The sequence below is a fragment of the Macaca fascicularis genome, chromosome 15 (genome assembly GCF_037993035.2).
Source record: "Macaca fascicularis isolate 582-1 chromosome 15, T2T-MFA8v1.1".
Taxonomy (NCBI): Eukaryota; Metazoa; Chordata; class Mammalia; order Primates; family Cercopithecidae; genus Macaca; species Macaca fascicularis.
In genome coordinates this window covers 56,412,284-56,432,754 of record NC_088389.1, presented here as the reverse complement: position 1 = coordinate 56,432,754, position 20,471 = coordinate 56,412,284, and the positions used below count along the sequence as shown (strand labels likewise).

General features: G+C 37.0%; 1 protein-coding gene across 2 annotated transcripts in view; it reads right to left on the bottom strand.

Moving 5' to 3' along the window:
• GRIN3A (glutamate ionotropic receptor NMDA type subunit 3A) overlaps window positions 1–20,471 on the bottom strand; it is a 165,968-nt gene that overhangs the window by 98,335 nt on the left and 47,162 nt on the right. The window contains exons 2-3 of one of the 2 annotated variants that reach the window (XM_005581158.5): window positions 17,038–17,642; window positions 1,193–2,240 (exon numbers count right to left, since the gene is read on the bottom strand). In XM_005581158.5, the coding sequence (XP_005581215.3) occupies window positions 1,193–2,240; window positions 17,038–17,642 (1,653 nt within the window). The remainder of the gene's footprint in view (window positions 1–1,192; window positions 2,241–17,037; window positions 17,643–20,471) is intronic. The other variant, XM_074016955.1, reaches the window with a different exon arrangement.

The window sequence follows — 20,471 nt, the reverse complement described above, 5'->3', positions numbered from 1 at the left end:
CTATCGTTTAGTAAAGATAACTACAAATGTCCTACTTGTTGATGCCCTATGAAATTAATTTTAAAAGTTTAATAGTAACATAGTAAATAGTTCAATACATTGACACTTGGTGTGACAAAGGGCATTTGGAAAAGCATGTGAATGTTCTATAATTTGAAAGGCTCAGCTTAGCTCCAGTTGCTTTAAACATGGTATGACCTGAGTGTACCTGCTGAATTGAACTTTTCTCCAATCTCTGCTAAATGTATCCTATATATTGGAATGCACTGCAGCTTCAGATCTGCATTCTGTTTTCCTTCAGGACGGCAGTACTCCCTCGAGCTCTGTTTTAATTGCCTTGGTCCTTGACAGTCCCCTCCTCTCTAGTCCTATTGGGCTGGACTAATTTTCTCTACCCCGGGTCACTTAGAGGGGCCCTGGTTCAATACAGAGAGAACATGGACATGACTGTCCTTACCTAAGTATTACCTGCTTTGGCTGTTTACCTGCACTCTACACTTCTGCTTTCTTCTACCCTTAGGGTCAGATGTCTAGGATATCAAGGGTACCCTGGATAGACAAAATCTTCTTGAATGTCCTTGGACTGCTGGCACTCTCCCTTCTGTGCAAGGTAGTCAGCTGAACAGCTCTCATTATTCTATAGACCTTAGCTAATTCTGCCATCTCAGTTAGTCCGATACTGCTTGTTCTATATTCAGTGAGTTCCCTAGCAGTTGACTTTGGTGCTTATAATAAAATTTAATTATTTCCATTGTATCATGTTTTAGTGATGAAAAAGATTCTTTGCTATTTAAAATATGGATCTTGTAATTTATTAATTCTCAAGATAAGTAATTAATCAGTTTTTAAGGTGTGCTTTGGGTGAAAATACCTTATAAGACCATTCCCTGATAGGTGTGCTATCAGATGGTCAAATAATACAAGGAAAAGATGCATTAACAGATATTTCTATCAGAAAGACCTACTCTAGAAAAGACATCCCCTGAAACTTCTCAGTCTTTTTGTTTCATTTATGAAACAAACAATGAAATATTTAGTTCAACCAGGCAACAGACTTTTGAACTAGCCTCTATACTTGGCTGAGAGAATATTCTTGTGTTAGATGGAAGAACATAAGCATACTACAGCAGAAGATACAACATATGGAATTATAATGGACAATCAAGAAAGCTAAAGTAAAAGGAAGTATTACCTTGGGATCATGTATTCCAGAAAGCTCTTCATAGATCTTCTCACCTACCATGACAGCAGCCAAGTTTGCCGTGTATGTGGAAAGGCAAAACATACAGAAAATGGCCCAAAGGTTCATTAGAAACCTTCCAGTCCAACATTTTGGAGGTTTGATGGCCACCGTTCTGCCAAACAAGAGGGCATAACAGACGTTCAAGGCTGAAGAAAAGGAGAAGACTTTACTTCTATTTCGCCCTTTGGGAGTCAAACCAAATGGACTCTTCCATTCATACAGAGTGAGGAAGATGGCAGTGATGTGCAGAGCCACAAAAATCCCCAGCCACATTGTCCAGTGGAGTGGCCACATGAAGGCTCCAATGGGAGCTGCTGTATCTCGGGTCCTCACTAAGATGCCCAAGCTGGTAGAGAAGAAAGGGCTGGTGAAATCTATCACCTGGCTCCGTGCAGTATTAATGCTAAAGGAAGTGACTGCCATGTGGGCAGTCCCACTCAGGAGATCACCCACTAGCCCAGTCCAGTGCCCATTTTTCCAGGCTCCATACTTTCCATCCCCTACAATATAGAGGTCGAAGTCAAAGTTCATGTCTTCTGCTATCTTTTCCAGCAGATCAATGCAATATCCATAGCAGCACTTCTTGAATTTAATGGGCACTGTGTCATTACTGCTATGGAGGCTGCTAAAAAGGCTGTCCAATGTGGAAGCGTCATTAGTCATGGGGTCAAGACAGAGTTGGCCAGCAGGGCACAAGCCTTCATCATCCACTTCCCTTGTGAAGACAAAAGGATGCTCGATCAGGGTAACCACTCTCAAGTGCAGCTTACTTGGATGTTGGAAGTGGGTTTTGTGTCTCTGGGCCTGCTCTGGCCATATTCCATAGTCCATGACAATCTTTCCCCCCTGCCAGCTGCCCAAGCGCATCCACATTGGCTTTCCCATGGGGTCATGTTGAAGATTCCAGATGAAAAAGTTGTTTTCTGAGCTGATGATGGTGGAACCTTTTACTCTGATGGAACCACTGAGGCCTCTGAAAGTGGTATTGGCTAGAAACCTGGGAAAGAGGAACAAAGGCAAAAACTAAGAAACAGAAGTGAGGACAAAGATAGGAAGCAGTGTTCATCTTTGCTTCCCTGTCTTAATAAAAATAAATTTGAATTTTTATTTAAAAAGACAGTGCCTATAATTTCTTTTGATGTTAATAAGCTGGACTCATTCTCTATTATAGGAGTAAAGTCCTACTGCATTAAGTAAATGAGATTTCACTCTCAGGTTCTAATGTTCTAGCCAGGTGCTTGACTCTTATTCTTACTCCAAATGTTTTAATTCCTAGTTAAGAGATGTGTTAACCATTTTCTGTTGTAAACTGTTAACTGCATATTCTCACAACTTTTCAAGCTATGGAGGTTTTCAGCACCTTTAAGGTATCCTAATTCTATTGTTGACTATGTTCAATTGTAACTACATCTTCTATGTATCTATGTATCTATCTATCTAGATATTTGGCACAGGGAATCAGATTAAAAAGTGTGCATATACTTTAATAATTGCTTAAACACTGCGTTCCTAACATCAGAAAATAGCCAAATCTTGTTACCAATGTTTCTTCTTGTAGAATGAAATCAAGTAACGTATATGTCCCCATGAGGCTAGTTGAAGCTGCATGTTGAATCTCATCCATGGAACAAAGAAAAAGATGATAAATCAACTGCAGTTTTAAGGATAGCCTCAGGCTAGCCTCCTTCCAAGTCATTAGAGAGAAACAATTGACCCTGGCTCTAGAGAGAGCTTATGCCAGAAGCCAAAGAAAGGAAAATTACCAACTAAATAATATACTGATTCCTAGCCCTGTGAACTAGGGCACTTACAGTGTATGTTCTGATATGGACTAGACAGAAAACTAGACTAATATGGCTTGGTCATAGCCTCTGTCTTTCTTGAGTCTGGGAAGATTAGACAATAAGTGGTAACATATAAGCTTGTGGCATCTTAATGACAGCCTTGTGTTGGAATAAAAGCCCAGGCTTTGGCATCAGATCCACCCCCATTTGAATATTGGCCTAGCCACCTGCTAACATTGCCCTTGAACAATTTACTTAACTCTATACTTTAGTTTTGTCACCAGCAAAATAGAGAAAAGAAAATCCTTCCTTCATTACAAGAGTTGGAAATAATTTATGTAAAGCACATACTACATCTAACATGAAACAAATATTCCAGATATGATAGCTCTGACTTAATGTCATTCAAGTTTTTTTCAGTCAAGGCTGTCTCCAGGTTACTTTCTCCAAGAATTTTAATAAAATTTTAAAAGTTGGAAACACAAAGTATTGCATTATGATAAATCCATGGCAGTTATTCAAGATACATTTCAAATTAAAAGAAATTAAATTGAAATGTAGAGTGGAACACAGTATTTTGAAAAATCAGATGATATAAGTGTAGGCTCTTAGCAAAACATTCACCCATTGCCTGTCACAAATATTACTCCATAATTTACAAATGCAAATAGAAGTAATAAGACATTATGTTACCACAGAAGGGACATAGCAAAATCAGAAAGTGTGAAGTACATACTAATTTTCATTAGAGATATAAACGTAAATCACATTTGAAGATGCTACTATCAATGAATGCAGTGAAACTGTTCATTTTGGAAGATTGTGTGTAATGGTAATTATTAGTAATTATTCATGCTAGTACTCCCCAGTGGGACTCTACCACTTAAATTCTATTTTGCAACAAGTAATGAAGTCTCAGCTATCTTAGACTTTGAAATAGTTTTCTGCTTCTTTAGAGAAGGAGCCAAATCTTTAAACTATACAGATTAATCAATGGATAATTACCTAGGTACTATAAGGGAAAGCTGATACACTTGTTTATAAGAAATCTACTTTTAGATTTGTTAAAACACACACATACACACACTTGCTGATATAGGAAATAGACTGTTAGTAGTAAGTAGGTTAATTTCTTCTGGTCAATTTACTGATCAGGAAAGTAAAGAGGAAGTTGTGGAAAGAGGAATACTTGGTTATTTTAAGAATGTTTGAGGCTTAATGATTATAGATTCTTAACTGGATGGACCCTTGAGAGCCTACTTTGACTAAATATATACTTAAACCATCTCAGAAAAAGGCACTAGAAATCTCCAGAAAATTTCCAGAGATTACACAACTCCATCATTCCAGTAAAACCTACTCCTGATTATTGGTATTAAATAACATTTAAGATGTCCATGATAGAGGGACAAGGCCTAGTTGTCTTCGAGCCATTTTCCAAAGAAGGCAAATCAATAGGGACCTGAATGTCTCCAGCTTTCCCAGCCCAGAAAACCCAATGCTTGTTTCACTATTGGCTCCAAAAAATTGGGTCCCAGAGAATCACCATTTATGACAGATTATTTGTGCCTGTTTCATTTTTAGTCTTATGATAAGGATGAATCAAAATAATCTCATGAAAGCTTTAGTTATAGTCACCTGTCATAATGGAGTGACAATGCATAGCAACATTTAATTGCTCACTATATTAGTTAAATATCAAAAGGCTGAAATCCTGATTTTGCTTAAATTGAATTCTATCACATTCCTTTTTTATCTTGCCCTTTACTCTTCTTGGATAAACAAGAAGAAAAATCAGGAATAGTTTTACTGGCACCATAAACTGACAAACTCCTAGGCACTGTTCCAACACTAGAGTTGCAGGGATGAAAGACAAACTCATTGGTCTCAAGGAGCCCAAGAAGCTCAAAGTCTAATTCTGGGGAGAGATAAAGTAAACAGGCAATTCAGACCCGCATAACGAGCATCATGATAGAGGTAAATCTGGTGCCACTGGAACAGAGAGCAAGTGCACCTGCACATTCTACTATAGGGTGCCAAGGAAAGCTTCATAGAGGAGGAAGTGCCAGAGCTGAGTCTTGAAGAAGGAATTACAGTTAGCCAGGAAGAAAAGCTAGGAAATGATGTTATCATCTCAAGGAGATACAAATACAAAGGCCAGAGACAGAGAGTGCGAACTGTTTGATGATAAGAGATGAAAAATAAGGAGGAGGAAGGGGAACATCACACACTGGGGCCTATTGTGGGCAGGGGGGAGAGGGGAGGGATGGCACTGGGAGTTATGTCTGATGTAAATGACGAGTTGATGGGTGCTGACGAGTTGATGGGCGCAGCACACCAACATGGCACAAGTATACATATGTAACAAACCTACACGTTGTGCACATGTACCCTAGAACTTAAAGTATAATAAAAAAAAAAAGAAAAAAAAAGAAAAATAAGGAGGAAGATGAGGATGGGAAATGAATTACATCAGATCTGAGGCTACGGTGAGACAATGGGGTGCCACTGAGGGGAATTCGCCTAGGGCGAGACATGGTCATTAGATTTAATTTTAGAATGATTTTTTTCCTTGCTAGTTATACAGGACATAGTTTGGAAGGAGGAGGGGACTGAACATAATTCCACATGTGAGGAACGATGTTTTTTCCTTCTTTCTTTTGCTTTTTCTCTTACTCTCTCTCTGCTAGTTTCATAAAGGGCTTAAGGTGGTAAGGGCTAAGGCAGTAGCAGAAATGGAGAGGAGCTGGTATAATCAAGAGATATTTTGTCTTCAAAAAGGAAAGCAGTGATTTAAGAGGGCCAAATGCATAGGGTTGCAAACTTTACTAAGAATGTGTGAAACTCCGCTTGACAGAAGGTCATATAAATAAGACCTGTTAGTATTTAGCTGAATATAAACTCAATGTAAGCCCATAGAGCAATATGGGTATAAAATAGTAACCTTAAGTTCCTTTAATAAAAATTTAGAGCCTGGATCAAAGGGAACAATAATACTGCCATTCTCTGTGCTGATCAGATAACTGTTCCAGCCGGGATATGAACTCTAAACAAATCTTCCAGAGTTAGGAATGTTATGAAGAAAGGTAAGGAGGTGGAAAATGTAAGAGGAGGTGGTAAGCATAATAATCTGATTGGAGAGTGGGTAGAAAAATATTAGAAAATAACATAGGGAAAGCAGGTTCAAATTAGACTATAGAGGCCTCATGTACCTGTTTTATGAGATTGGATTTTATTTTAGTAGGAAAAGGGGAACCATGAAGATTACTGAGTAGCATCATGACTTTAACAGAGATCTACATTAGTTAATATTGGTCTGGAGGCAAGTAAAATGCACATATAGGAAAGAGAAATGGTGACTAAGAGACCACTTACAATATCTTTGCCATGGTTTGATAAGAGCCTGGATCTAACTCTATAAGTGAGAACCTTGTTTAGTGAGTGTTTAACAAAGTAGTTCAGGTATTCATCTTTTTTATCAACAAACCTCCCAAGATACCATTCTCCTTAAAAGAATGAGGCTCACTAATGAATTTTTCTTTATTAAAATCTCCCAATATGTCACTAATTAAGAATATGTATTGATTTGCATAACAGCTGAGATAAAATCTGCACTTTGCAAATTACTTAGAAAATGTTTTTGAGACAGTTCACAGTATAAGCAAGATCAATATTTAATATATTTAAGATATATTTTAGAAGCCATATTTACATGCAAAATGTTGACATCCTAATTAAAGTATTTTCTTATTTATTCGTCATAAAATGAGCAACACATCACACATTCAATCATCTATTTATTCCACAATACTCACTATGTGCCAGGCACTGTCCTAGGTGCTGGGGATGTAGTAGTGAAGTAAGACCACAATCTATGCAGCTTATATTCTATTGAAGGAGACAGAATACATATGATAAATAGATAATACGTGTAGGAATTAGACCGGACACAATGTTTACATAGGAGGGTTTTTTTTTTTTTTTTAATTTTAAATGGTTTGAGCTTTGATTTATTGTATTTTTCACGTATAAAAATCTGCTGCTTAAGTTTATAGCCTGTTTTGGATGCTGAAATACTGTCATTTTGGGTAAATATTCTATGTACCAATCAAAATGGGTTTACATTATCTGCGAAATGTTAACTGCAGTTAATACATTAATTATCTTAATGTATTAATTACATTAGTCATGTGCTATTTTTACTTTTTGTAACTTGCTCTAAAATTTGCTAAAGTTAAATTAAAATCTTCCACTACAAATAATGTTACCCTTTTCTTAGAGATTTTAAGAATTGTTGCCCCGCTGATTTTTCTTGTCTTATTTGACACATTACGTTTTATTAGTATTATGTTTTTATGTTTATTCTGAATTTGTATTTTTTCTTGCTGTGGAAATAGCTCTGAAATAATTCCATTGTTTTCAGCCTTCATTTCTGGCTACATATTAATCTACTTTTGTGTTGTTTAAATGCCTCACCATCCTCATGTGTCTTCTTTCATGACTTAGTTATTTATAGATCATATATTATTTCTACTTCAATCATTTTTCACTCATCAACTTGTCTCTTTGTATATCTACCTCTCTTTTTCTGTTTCTCTTAAATTGCCCTATTACATTTTCTTTTTCCCCCTATTCGTTGCCTTCCATTAATCATATATGTCTATGTGAATATCTATTTTGTGCTCCAAGGCCTTAAAATTAATTTTCCCCCTGGGAACTGTCTTTGTATCATTAAACATATCAATATCCTCTTTCTCTTATATCTTGAAAACTAAGCTGAATTTCTTTTCCCATGATCATCTCATCATATTTGATATTTTTCCCCTGAGGAATAAGGGATTTGCTCATGTTGCATAAAGCTCTATCAATTTTTTTTTTTCTGTGAGAACTTCTTTTGATTTTTTGCTTTTGCCTGATTAGGAATCCTTAAGAATATTATTACTAGTAACAGTCCCTCAAACTCCCTTCCTACCAGCATCACCTAATTCTTGTTAGGTTTACCGAGTTTACTTGTCAGAATTACTTGCTCCTATACATGGAATTTAAATATTTGCTTCTTGGTTACTTTTAATTTAGCTTTAGATCTACCAACTATTGCCATGTAGTAGAAAATCCAGCTCAGTAAAGTCCTTTTCATATGAGACAAAGGAATATTCTTAAACCTTCCCCTTTTCCTTTTTTTTTTTTTTTTCTGGGAGAAGGAGAAACTTGAGATGGATGTTCAGTAATCCTATCTTTTCTTAATGTGATTCATGTCTATGATGAATCTTCTAATTAAAAACTCACATTCTCCAGAGTTCTGCACTTTTGCATTTGTCACAAGTTCACACTTATGTAGTCTTTTTTTTCTGCTGTTTTTCATTCAAGAGCCCCAAGCTATTCTCTCTTTGGATTGTCTTTTAGAACTCTTACAGCCAATTTTGATATTTCATAATGTCCACAGACCTCCATTTATCTGAATTATTTACTATATATAGTCTACATTTGCATTTTTCCATGTGTATATTTCTTAATTTTTCAGGGCTTTCCCCTAAACTCTCTGATTTCCTAAATTATTCTCATTGTGTATCTCTTCCTTTGGCTCCCCTCCCTCCAGTATTCTCACTGTTTCTGGCATGTGGGTTAATCTACAGTTAGCTCATTATTTCTTTAATACTCTTTCTCTTATTTTATTTTTTCTGAATTTTATGTTTTTCTCTCTCCCTCCTTCTCCCACTTTTCTTTATAGTGGTCTTTGTATAGTGTAAATACAAATACTCTGTCCTGTTAGTGGGAGATCTTGTCTTAAACAGCTCTTTGACCATCGTTAGTTAATTTACTGTTTGTCGCCCTTCCAGCTCCCTTCCCGCTGCCTTCTGAGATCCATCTGTTTACTTTCCTTTATTTTTTTATGTCTCTTTTACCATTTTTCCCTTTTCTTACGGCCCTAGGGAACCTTTCTGTACTTGATGGCGAATTGTTACTAGTTCAGCTTTCATTTTGTGGCTTGTTTTACCAAGTCGAGCCCTGTGGTATCTGCCTTCCTTTTATGATAACATGAGTTTGTCTATTTAAGCCGCAGAGCTTATCTGTGGTCCAGTTCTGTTTGATTTTCTTCTCCATATATGGGACAGATCTCCAAATTAAACATTAAATGTGGGTGATTTCTTGAGCTTACATGTAAAATGACTCCTTGACTGTCCTCTTACTATCCTAAAGTATAAGAATTTGGCAGTTTATTTATCTCATCTTTGACATTTTAGATTATTAGGTCCTCAAAGGCATGGATTTGGACCTCCAGATTTGGAGAGCAGTATCTTCTACAGAATTGCTGTTCTCCCTTCCCCACTGCTCTGCTTTATAACACTGCAGGCTGTCAAGCTAAAAGAGGCTTCAGTGTTAGATTATCTAAGTACCTACCACACTGAGTCATCTTTGAGTCTTAGGCACAACACAGTGCTTGGCCAGGGTAACTGCTCAGTAATGTTTTGGGGTAAATGCAATTAAACACATGTCTTCTGCTCAAATCAGACATGTATCTCTTAGAGTGGTCTTCATCACTTTGCCAGAAGAATGGGGCTCACTAAGTCAGGAAACATTTGCATTTGTAATTTACAAATTGTTTGAAGGATTAAACTTTCAATACATTTTCTTCCTGAATAATGGAGAGTATAAAAAATTGAAGTTAGTTAAATGGGGAACCTCTCTGATGAGAAGGAGTTTAATAGTGTTTGGAAATTGCTAAATTTCCACCCTCAGAACAGAAGGCCCTGCACACTATAATCCCTGATTATGTCATCTTTTAAAATTGCATACAAGGCTCATCTTTTAAAAATGATTTCTATCAGTTAATGGTCAACAGCAATTTAGTAATATATTAAACATATATGTACACATATCTGAATCATTTGGGTCTATGTTCTATCAATATCTGCAAAATTCAATTACTTATAGGTGAAACTGTACAGTGGAAGGAGAGTTCCTACCTTTCTTGAAGTTTTCACCAAGAAGAGAACAATACTAATCTATGTGGTGGGGTCATCATTTAATACATGTTTTGTGCTGTGTTACTATTGGTGTGTATGAGGGACTTGCTACATCAAGAAGTCATACGCAGAGACACGGTAATCTCTTTTTCTTGCTTCCATGTGTTGTAACTGGCAAGCTGGCACTTTTTTCTCTCTGTGTTTTCTTCTCTGATATGTTACCTAACAGTTTGACTTGTTCCATACACCTACATCATTGTCCTTAACTTTTGCTTTTTGGTATGAACCTTGACTCTTCTATACAATTATGATCTCTGCCTAGCCCTTGAACTGTTCCTGGTCACATTGTGTAACATCACAACTCAATTCATTCTGGCTCTTTGGATCTGGCCCCAGGGCTAGCCAAGGTGTTGATGTCCCTTCAAGTATTGCCTTGGCATAGCCCTGGCAGTAAGACATTATGCAGTATTTACCAGTCAAACATCTATCCTAAGGGTTGTAGGGTATGCAGATTGAAGTGGTCTTGAGAGATAAATCTGAAAATCAGAGTAGAGCTTCAGTATTGCTCTGCATAGTTTCATGCTTTTTGGCAGATTTCCAGATTTTACAGTAGATGCATATAAAGTGAAAAAGTCAACAAAGAATACAGTTCTTTCTTAGGCACATAAAAGCTTGGAAGCTCTCCTAATTAGGAAACATTCCACAGTTTAAAATCTGCTGAATCCTAGATTAAGTAAATTTGACCTGTATTCACCAAAATAGAGTCTTGAGAGAATACACATTTTCCAGAGTCCCTTATGTGAGCACCCCCGCCCCCGCCCCCTGGTGACTTAGGGAAAATTTTAGACTCATCTCTTGTCATGACTTAAGTGGCCCGGAGGCAGAGGCAATTTCAAAGGTTTTCAGCCAAATGATTCCACTCACAAGGGTTCCTATTGAAAACATCTGAACATACAGACCTTAAGTGTTGATCCCTGAGATTCATGAACCAAAACATGTCTTCTCTAGAAGTATCAACACCTTAGTAGGTCTAGCAGAGAAAGTTAACCTAGGAGTAATAGTTGGATATACTGGATCAGCCATAAGCAATGTGTTCTTCTCGGGCTTCCAGGGAGCTAGTGTTTAGCAGCCTCCAACCCCTGGCTTCCATGTTTAATGCAACTGCATTTCTTTTAAGTACATGTTGAAACATGTGGGTTAACCAGTTTGTCTTGGTAGAGGTCCTTAGGACAAGAATGCTTATACAAATTTAAGAATAATTAAGAAAATTACTGTATGCAAATGTGATTTACATAGCTTCAGGCTGAAAGAACATAAATTTAAAAGTGATAGGATCCCAATTAAGGAAGGCTTATACTAATTCTGAAAGAGCCTGGAATATGGACTTAGATAAACTGGTTTAAATCTTCCCCTACAAAGTACTAGCTGAATGACCTTAGGCATACTACTTAACTTTTTGATATAGGTATCCTTTTAGTTAAGGAAATTAAAGTTTATGGCATTTAAATAACTTTAACATGGTCACAATGCCACTAAGTTATAGTGACAGTGGACAGAATATCCAAAATTAGAATTATAGCATTCAGCCTCAGGTTCTTCTGGAACTCTGCTAATGTTCAGGAATAAATTGTGATGATTATTAATTTATACATTGGGTTTTTTGAATGGACATTTGTTTGAATCATTTTTTTGAAGATTTTCTAATTCTTCACAATGCCTGGCACATAACAGGTTCTTAACAATATATGCAGAATCAATAATTAAAACATTTATTATTAATAAAAGGCCAGTGAGTATTGATATTGCTTGACTGTGTAAGCATAAAGATAAACATAGTTTGGAGGGAAAAGAGTGTCTAGTGTGTTGAATCATAATTCAGGGTCAACTGAGGAGAGAGGCCTAGAAATGCCAGCACCAGCAGAGTATAATCACTGGTATAAAGGGTGTTATCCCAGTGAAGAGTAATAACCAAACAGCCAGGTCAAGGAAAATGGATAAAACTGTGAATAATTAGATGAGTATGTCTTCTCCTGATGGAAGAACAGAAGGGGGTTGCTAGCTTCCTGACAGCATGGCCTCCTGCCTTCTATTCCTTGTGTCTCCAGACAAGGGTTTGACCTCATATTAGTTAACTTCAGCAAATATATGTGAAGAAAGCAATGAATTAATCACTGCCTACTTGATTCAATTCTCACGGGATACAGAACAGAACTGCAGAAGCTGTTCAAAGAAGAAAGGGAGGATTCTACATCCCAATTAGAAGCTAGAATAAACTATCAGAACTATGACTAATTAGTCAAAGAGTCAGGGACTTCTTAGGCCAAGAGGAACAAGGGGTCTGTCAGTGTCCAGACTCTTGGAATTCTTAAAGAAAAGATAAGTGCTCGTGACCAGATTATGACCAACCCATGGAGCTTTCTCTGCAGGAACAATGAATTTATTAGCACTTAGGGCCTTTAGGCAAGCATGGGCAAATCGTAATCCTGGGAACAGCAGATAAATTCTCAAAACTCCTATTCACTTTCCCCAGAGTCCGATGTTCGGAATGCAGCAAGGGAGTAAATGTGGGCAAGGCTGAAACCAATTTTGAGAAATAAAAACAATGCTTATATCCTAAGGTTTTAAAAAAAATTACTTGCAAGGCTTTTATACTATATTACTTTATTTGGTTCATTTGTTACAGGATTATGATTTTTATAAATATGTCAGGGCGAATGTTCTGCCATTCAGCTGACATCGCTCTGCATACAAAATGCAAATGCCTTAGCTTGGCATACAAGCTCTGTGTGGTATATTATAAAGTTCACTACTTTTCCAGAATCATCTTGAATCCTTTTCATATGCAAATAATGCTCCAGCCATACTAAATTTATCTTTCAGGTTTTGGTGAATTTGCGTATGTAATTTCCTTTGTCTGTGAATTTGTTCCAAACCTACAGGATCCAATTCCAGTGTTTTTCCCTCATCACCAAATCTCTGAGAAGAGTTAATTATTTCCTCTGTATTTCCAAATATATCTCTATTCTTATAAATCACACATCGCATTGTTTTATAACCATTTACTTACATTTCGACCTCATTCACTAGACTGTCAGCTCCTAAACATCAGAATTCAAGTCTTCATTTTGTCTACCCCACCGTAGTTCAACACGTGGTCATTGGCTGGGCAAAAACATCCATTCATATGTGTTCATAAAGGTATTCTCAAAATAATATTCCACCAATAATTGCTCCAAATAACATTTAAAAAACAACTTGTAGCCAGGCGTGGTGGTTCATGCCTCTCCCAGCACTTTGGGAGACCAGGGCGGGGTGGATCACGAGGTCAGGAGATCGAGACCATCCTGGCTAACATGGTGAAACCCTATCTCTATTAAAAATACAAAAAATTAGCCGGGCCTGGTGGCAGGCGCCTGTAGTCCCAGCTACTCGGGAGGCTGAGGCAGGAGAACGGTGTGAACCAGGGAGATGGAGCTTGCAGTGAGCTGAGATTGCATGCCACTGCACTCCAGCCTGGGCAACAGAGCAAGACTCCGTCTCAAAAAAAAAAAAACAAAAACTTGTAAATATATTGTTGAAGATTGTTGAAGATCATGCTATGAACTTGGTCCCTGAATGTTTTGTCTGCATTTAGTTATGATGGACATTTGCTCTGGCATGTGGAGACCTAGGAAGAATAAAATCTCTAATACCTGTAATTACGTGTATGTAGTCTGCCATGAGAAACGACTTTTCTAATCTAAAAGCCTAGCTGAAAATGCCATGTTTTTGGTGATTTCATTAACATTTCAAGATGTTAACAGTTCTGTCAGCCCAAACTGAAAGTGACTGTGTGAGAAATGAAAACTTGCATAACTCTGACATCCGCTATTCATGGCTCATTATCCTCCCAACTTTTATTATGCAGTGAAGAAGTGGGGTCAGCCTTACAAAATTTAAGAACAATTAAGAAAATTACTGTATGCAGATGTGAATTATGGACTGAGAATAACTAACTTTCTAAAAGACTGTATTAAACAAAATAAATAAGGATGATGGAAAATCCACAGATGTTTTATGACTTAAGGCAGCTTTTCAGTTATTCATTATAAAGTCTCCTTCTTGGGTTTTGCTCATTTTCGTTGACTTGTTCCTGAACACTTTTCAAACTTTCTCTTTGCTTGTATCCCTCAGGAGTTTAAAAAGTCTCAGGCATACTTCCTGAAGTTCTTTGGGTTCATTTCTCAAACACATTCATCTTGATGAAAATATTGTCACTGACCCGTTGTAAATTACTGCTGGGCTTCAAACCTCACAATCTTCTTTTATAGCTTCGAAGTTTGTGGAATAAATAGCCACGAGGGCAGAGGTTATATAGTAACCTAACCTAATATCACACCATAAGGAGAGAGAGAGAAAGAGAGAGAGAGAGAGTGAGAAAGAGAGAGAGAGAGAGGAGAGAGAGTGAGAGTGAGCAAGTGAGAGAGAAAGAAAACCAAACAGAAATCATCCAGTAAGTATTTATGTACATTAAAAAAGTACTTAATTTAGACAATATCTACCAACTACCCATTTTCTTCTACAGCAACAGATGATGTAGGATGTAAATATAACAGAAAGTTACTTTTCTTTCTTTCTATGTCAATCCCCTCCCCTTCCTTTTTCTTTTTTTTTTGATAGAGTCTTGCCAGGCTGGAGTGCAGTGACGTGATCTCGGCTCACTGCAACCTCTGCCTCCCAGGTTGAAGCAATTCTCCTACTGACACTACAGCCACGCGCCAGCATGCCCAGCTAATAGATATATATATTTGTATTTTTAGTAGAGACGGGGTTTCACCATGTTGGCCAGGATGGTCTCATCTCTTGACCTCATGATCTGCCCACCTCAGCCTCCCAAAGTGCTGGGATTACAGGCGTGAGCCACCGCGCCCGGCCTCTATGTCAATTTCAATAAATATCTATTAAGTGCCTACTATATGCTAGGCATTGGATAAGGCTGAATAACAGCGTCTCCACTTAACAGAACTTATATTCTAGCTCAGAAGTCAGATACACAGACAAATAATGATGATAGAATGGGCCAAGTGCCATTATATAGTTTTATATACAAAATGCCATGGGATCCTTGTGGAAGGAAGAACGTAATTTTAATATAAATTAAATCTTGAGGAGCCAGAAAGATCAGTTTGATCTGGTAAAATGAGACCCTAAGGTATATACAACTTAAGTCAACAAATAGTCTTCTCTGTAGTTTCTAAATGTTTTTAGGATTCAAAAGAATCATTTTTCTTGCATTCTCGTTTTTACCTGAGACAGAAAGATGCTAAGCAACTCAATGTAGTTTTCATAAGTGGTTTGTCCTGGCTGCTGTTTATGACTGTCCTTCCAAAACAATGACTATTTGAAATTATAAATCAAAGCTTTGCTTGTATGTTTGTTGTAAAGGAGAATGTTTCTTGTCTTAGATACAATTCTGAACCTTAATTATGTGCTAGCATACAAACAGTAGATTAAATCTGGAGAGTGGCTATAAAATAAAACATGCATGTATTTTAATCTTGTGGAAATTAAAATATAATGTTGGAAAAGTAGAAAGTTCCCATGATGATAGAACATCCAATTTTTTTATTAATAGATTTGTAGTAAATATATTTGAATAATTTTATTTTATTAACAACATTCTTTAAGGAGTTTACAGGTTCTGTTCAGTCTTTCACTTTTCCCTTACATATGGCATTTGACATATTGCCTTGTACATAGTAGGTGCTCAATTTATACACATATATGATTAAATGTACAATTATTCGTACCCCTTGACCTTTTATCATGTCTTTTTTAAAGGTAAGATGCTACGAAGTTGCCTTATAGTCCCCAACATAGTCAGATGCCACTGTTCCAGGATGGCCTAAAAACAGGGCCTAGTCTACAGGGAAAACTTCATCTTTGAAGAAATAATAATCTTCTGATTTGGCCTCTCTGACCATAGGTGATCCTTTTTCAGAAGAAAGTCTAAGCCCTAATGAAATATTCTTTAAGGATATTCCCCTTTTCCCAGGGATCACCAAAACCATTTCCATATGATGTGTTATTCTCTAATTTAAATGGACATTTTCATTCTAGTTTCTGAATCATATGAGGAACTGGCGCAGAAAGGTATTTAATTTAAAAATAAACAAATATAATTATGAATGTATAAATAAATAAATAATATTATACAAATGTATATATATAATACTCTCATGGAACTCTTAGTTCTGCTAATGTATCCTGTTTGTCTACTACCTATCTATTATCTATTATCTCTATCTATCTATCAATCATCAATCACAATGATTCTATGGGTAATAGGATCTACTGTTATATCCATTTTACATAAGTGAACATAGAACACAGGAAATTAAGGCTCAGAGAAGTTAAGTAACTTGTTGAAGTCACTCAAGCAGTAAGTGGCAGAGCTAAACTTCAAGTTCAGAGAATCTGAACTTGAGTTCAAGAGTGTTTGCCTTTACTACTCTACACTGCCTTAAGCATCAAGGCCAGGGAGGAGAGGGAAAAGTCCATTTCTTGCTTGACTAATTTTTTTTGTATAGATTTAGAGAAATTTGATTAATTTTATTGATATGGAAAAGAGTGGGCAGGAAAAGAAACATCTATTTTGCATCTACTATAAGCTAAGCATGGTATTAGGTACTTTTCATATATAAATTTCATGGTATCTTTATTATACTATACCAAGCTCTTCATTATTCTATTTTGCTAGTTAGAAAACTGAGGCTTGGAACTTTTAAATAACTTTCCAAGAACACAGCAGCTAGTAAGACGCTACACCAATGTTTTAAAGCAGAATTGAGCACTCCCACTGTACCATGTACTTACAAGTTTGTAGATCAAATTACAGATAGCATATCATGAAATGCCAGCCTATATAACCAGAAATCCTCTAAGAAATATTATTAAAGTTTAAAGCTACTCAGAGTCAAGATTTCTGCAAAGGGGTCAGATAGGGGAATTTTACTCTCTGTCACAGCCCTATGAATAGGGATATAACCGAGACTTTGCATCCTACCTTGATAAATATTGTCCTGAAGTAAGATTTGTAGTTTCCACCTCCATGCAGTTCATTGTGCTGGGAATGAGAGCAAGTTCTGGCTGGATCATGGTGGCTGTGGCTACAGCTCTTGCGACCAGCTCCATAGCATCTTGTACGTAGTACTCAAAGACAGATTGTGTTGTTTTTCCATGAGCAATGAGCCCTAAGGGCAGACCCTCTGTCCTCAGTTCCTCCACATTCTGGGAATCTCCCAGCACCCAACGAAGTTCGGGGGGCATGACCCCAAACTGGGTTGTAATTTCGAAAATCCGCCGGATACTTTCCATGTCACAGCCAAACATCACCACTGTGGGTGTGCTGTTCTTAATACTCTCAAGCTGGATCTGGAGGAAGCTCAAGAGGTCCTGGGTGGAGGGGAGGTTAGCAGTGATGTTGATGATAGAACCAAGGTGGAACTTGGAATTATTCTGGGTAAGGAGGAGGAAGTCGGTGATGTTCCAGTCTTCCTGGCACAGCAACAAACTAAAATTGTACCAGTTGTTCATGGTCAGGATTGAGACAGTGACATCAGCATCAGAACTTAATGAATTTTCTAAACTCAGTTGTAGGTGAAGGGGATTCTGTATTTAAAGATATGAAAAAGAAGAATTAGAAAGCATTGACCAAAGACTTTAACATAGGGTACTTTTGCTTTCTTATGAGGCTTAATCCTTTAATTTCACTGTGATATTCACATACTTCTGGGATAAAATTCCCATACTTTGGAAAACTATGATTCCTGCCTAATGGAACAATTAATTCCTTACAACTGTTTTCCTAATAATTTTTGCTAAGAGTACCAGAGGGCAGATGGTTCTTGGTGTAAATATCAGAAGTAACACAATCATACATTTGGTTTAGGATTTTTGTCAAGTGTGTCTACTACCTTATAGGCAGTCTCCTTTATGGCTTCCCATTTCTTGGTATTGCTATTAAGATCTCATTTGTTAAACTTTCATCTCATATGCAGTAATGAGAATAAATTACTTTTGCTTCCTTTTAAAATTAATGATAGAGAAATCTTAGCAGAGTGCAGGTGTTTTTATAAGGGTGATGTGAAAGATGGATGCGTCATAGTTTCCTAAACTTCCAGCCCCTTGAGGAAGACACTTCTAATAAGTACAGAATAATTTTCAATACATACATCAAGACTAAGTGTGTAGTGCAATGTTAAAGGCTTGATTACTTTTTGGTATCTTCTGAACATGGATTCGTGCAGTGAAGAGTGAAATCTGTGCCATTAAACACACTTATGTAACTTCTATCACAATTTTCCTACTTTTGGAATTCACAAACTTCATGAAAGAAGAGAATCTTATTTGAAAAGTCACAAATTATTAATCATATAATTGAAGTGGAAATAAGTCTTCCAATGAATACATTTGTTAATTGTTGTTCTCAAGAGCAAGCATCTGACATCCAGACAATGTGTAGCACAATGTCTTATATACGTTAGGGGCACAATAAATATTGGTGGAGTTGAACTAACTATGTTTCTTTTGGGAACTATTGGATTGTTTTTAAGAGCTTGCTAAACATTCAATAATATGCATTGAGAAATGAGGAAGGCTTTCTCAGTAAAATCTCAAGTCCTTGTATGAAACAAAGAAGTGTGGCCTGTCCCTACCTTCCAAAAAATGTGTAACAGGAAATAGAATTTATGCTGTACTTTCAACTCTGAAAGATTTAGAGGACTTTGATATGTGTAGAATAAAAAATGAGGATTCCACAGAGGTTTACAGGAGGAAAACGATGACCATAGGTACTCATGATGGTAGGTAGGATGGAGTCTTAAGATTTATTCTTAAAATTTGTTCTGAGAATTTGTCTTTTGTCTTTCCAAATTAAGCTTCTGAGCAAAGCTTGTTATGATAAAAACAGAGAGTTGGAAAAATCGTCATTGGGAAGCATTCAACAGGGATGGGGAATTAGAAGCCCCTCAGGATCTTGATTACATGCTAAGGGTTCTACTGCTGTTCATGGCAGGGAGGGTAATGAAAAATTGTCTTTTTAAAATTAAAAAGGATTGGCCAGGCGCAGTGGCTTGTGCCTGTACTCCTAGCACTTTGGGAGGCCAAGGCAGGATCACTTGAGGTCAGGAGTTCGAGACCAGCCTGGCTGGTATGGTGAAACCCTGTCTCTACTAAAAATACAAAAATTAGCTGTAAATTGCTTGAACCTGGGAGATGGAGGTTGCACTGAGCCAAAACTGCACCACTGTACTCCAGCCGGGGCAACAGAGTGAGACTCTGTCTCAAAAATAGAATAGAATAACATTAAATTAAAAAGGATTTAGTGACAAGATCAGATGTGAGAGGCAAAAGAGAGAAAGGTCTGAAAAACCAGGAGACAGGATCCGATAGGTAGCTCCGGGTGTCCAGGCTTGAGCTGCCAGCAGGATCTTGAGGTGAGAGAAATGGAAGCTTCATTTCCTTACTCCTCATTTTGATTCATATAAATTGTTCCCATGTTTTCTTTTGCCCTCCTCTTTTAGCTTTCTTCCTTTCCTTCTTCCTTTTTTATTTCCTCATCTGTCTTAATCCTCTTCTAGAAGCAAAAAGCAATGGCAGGCAAGCTCTATATTTAGCTAGCAGGAACAAATTATTCCCAACTGTTTTCTTGGCTTCAGCTCCCTATTCTGTGGCCAGTTTTCTTCCTAAAATACAAATATGACCATATCATTCTCCTGCACCATAAACTCCGAATCACTCATAGGACAGATTTAAAAATCAATAGCATGGTTTTAGAGGCAGAGATGAAATTGTTGCTTTCTTATTAAATAGGAAGTTGAATTAGCTAATCATATTGAGCATTTAGTATTAGACAGAGAAACAAATCCAGTTGGCATGAGAAAGGGAGACATGTGAGTGAACCGAAGACCCCCACAATGCATAATGATTAATTCATATAATCACACTCACCCCTGCAAACAACTCTACTGAGAAATTCCAGATGTTGAAGTTAATCCTTACACAAACTTGAGACATATTTCTTCAGAAAAGTATTAAATACTAGTTTAGAAGCATCTAATGATATATTTTTTATTTAGCAGCCTCAGATGCAGTGTTTTCCAATTTCTCTCCATATAAGGACAAAGGCACACACATACGCACATGCATGCACGTGCGCGCACATACACACACAAGAGTATGAAAACTTAAAACCCAAAAATTCAAGCCCGATAGTACAATTTTTGTCAAAAATCCAGGACAAAAATTAAACAAGACCTATTGAGTCAAATTGAGAAGGAAAATCTGTGTCTTACATATGGTTTGTTGTTTTTGTTGTTTGCAAAAGAGCAAACTTGTGGCCTGAAAGAAGATATAAAGATTTAAAAAGTAGTTTCCACATTGTTTGTCTCCTAAATCAGAGATCCAGAAACAGAATAACTCAAGAAGCAGGAAGCCTGT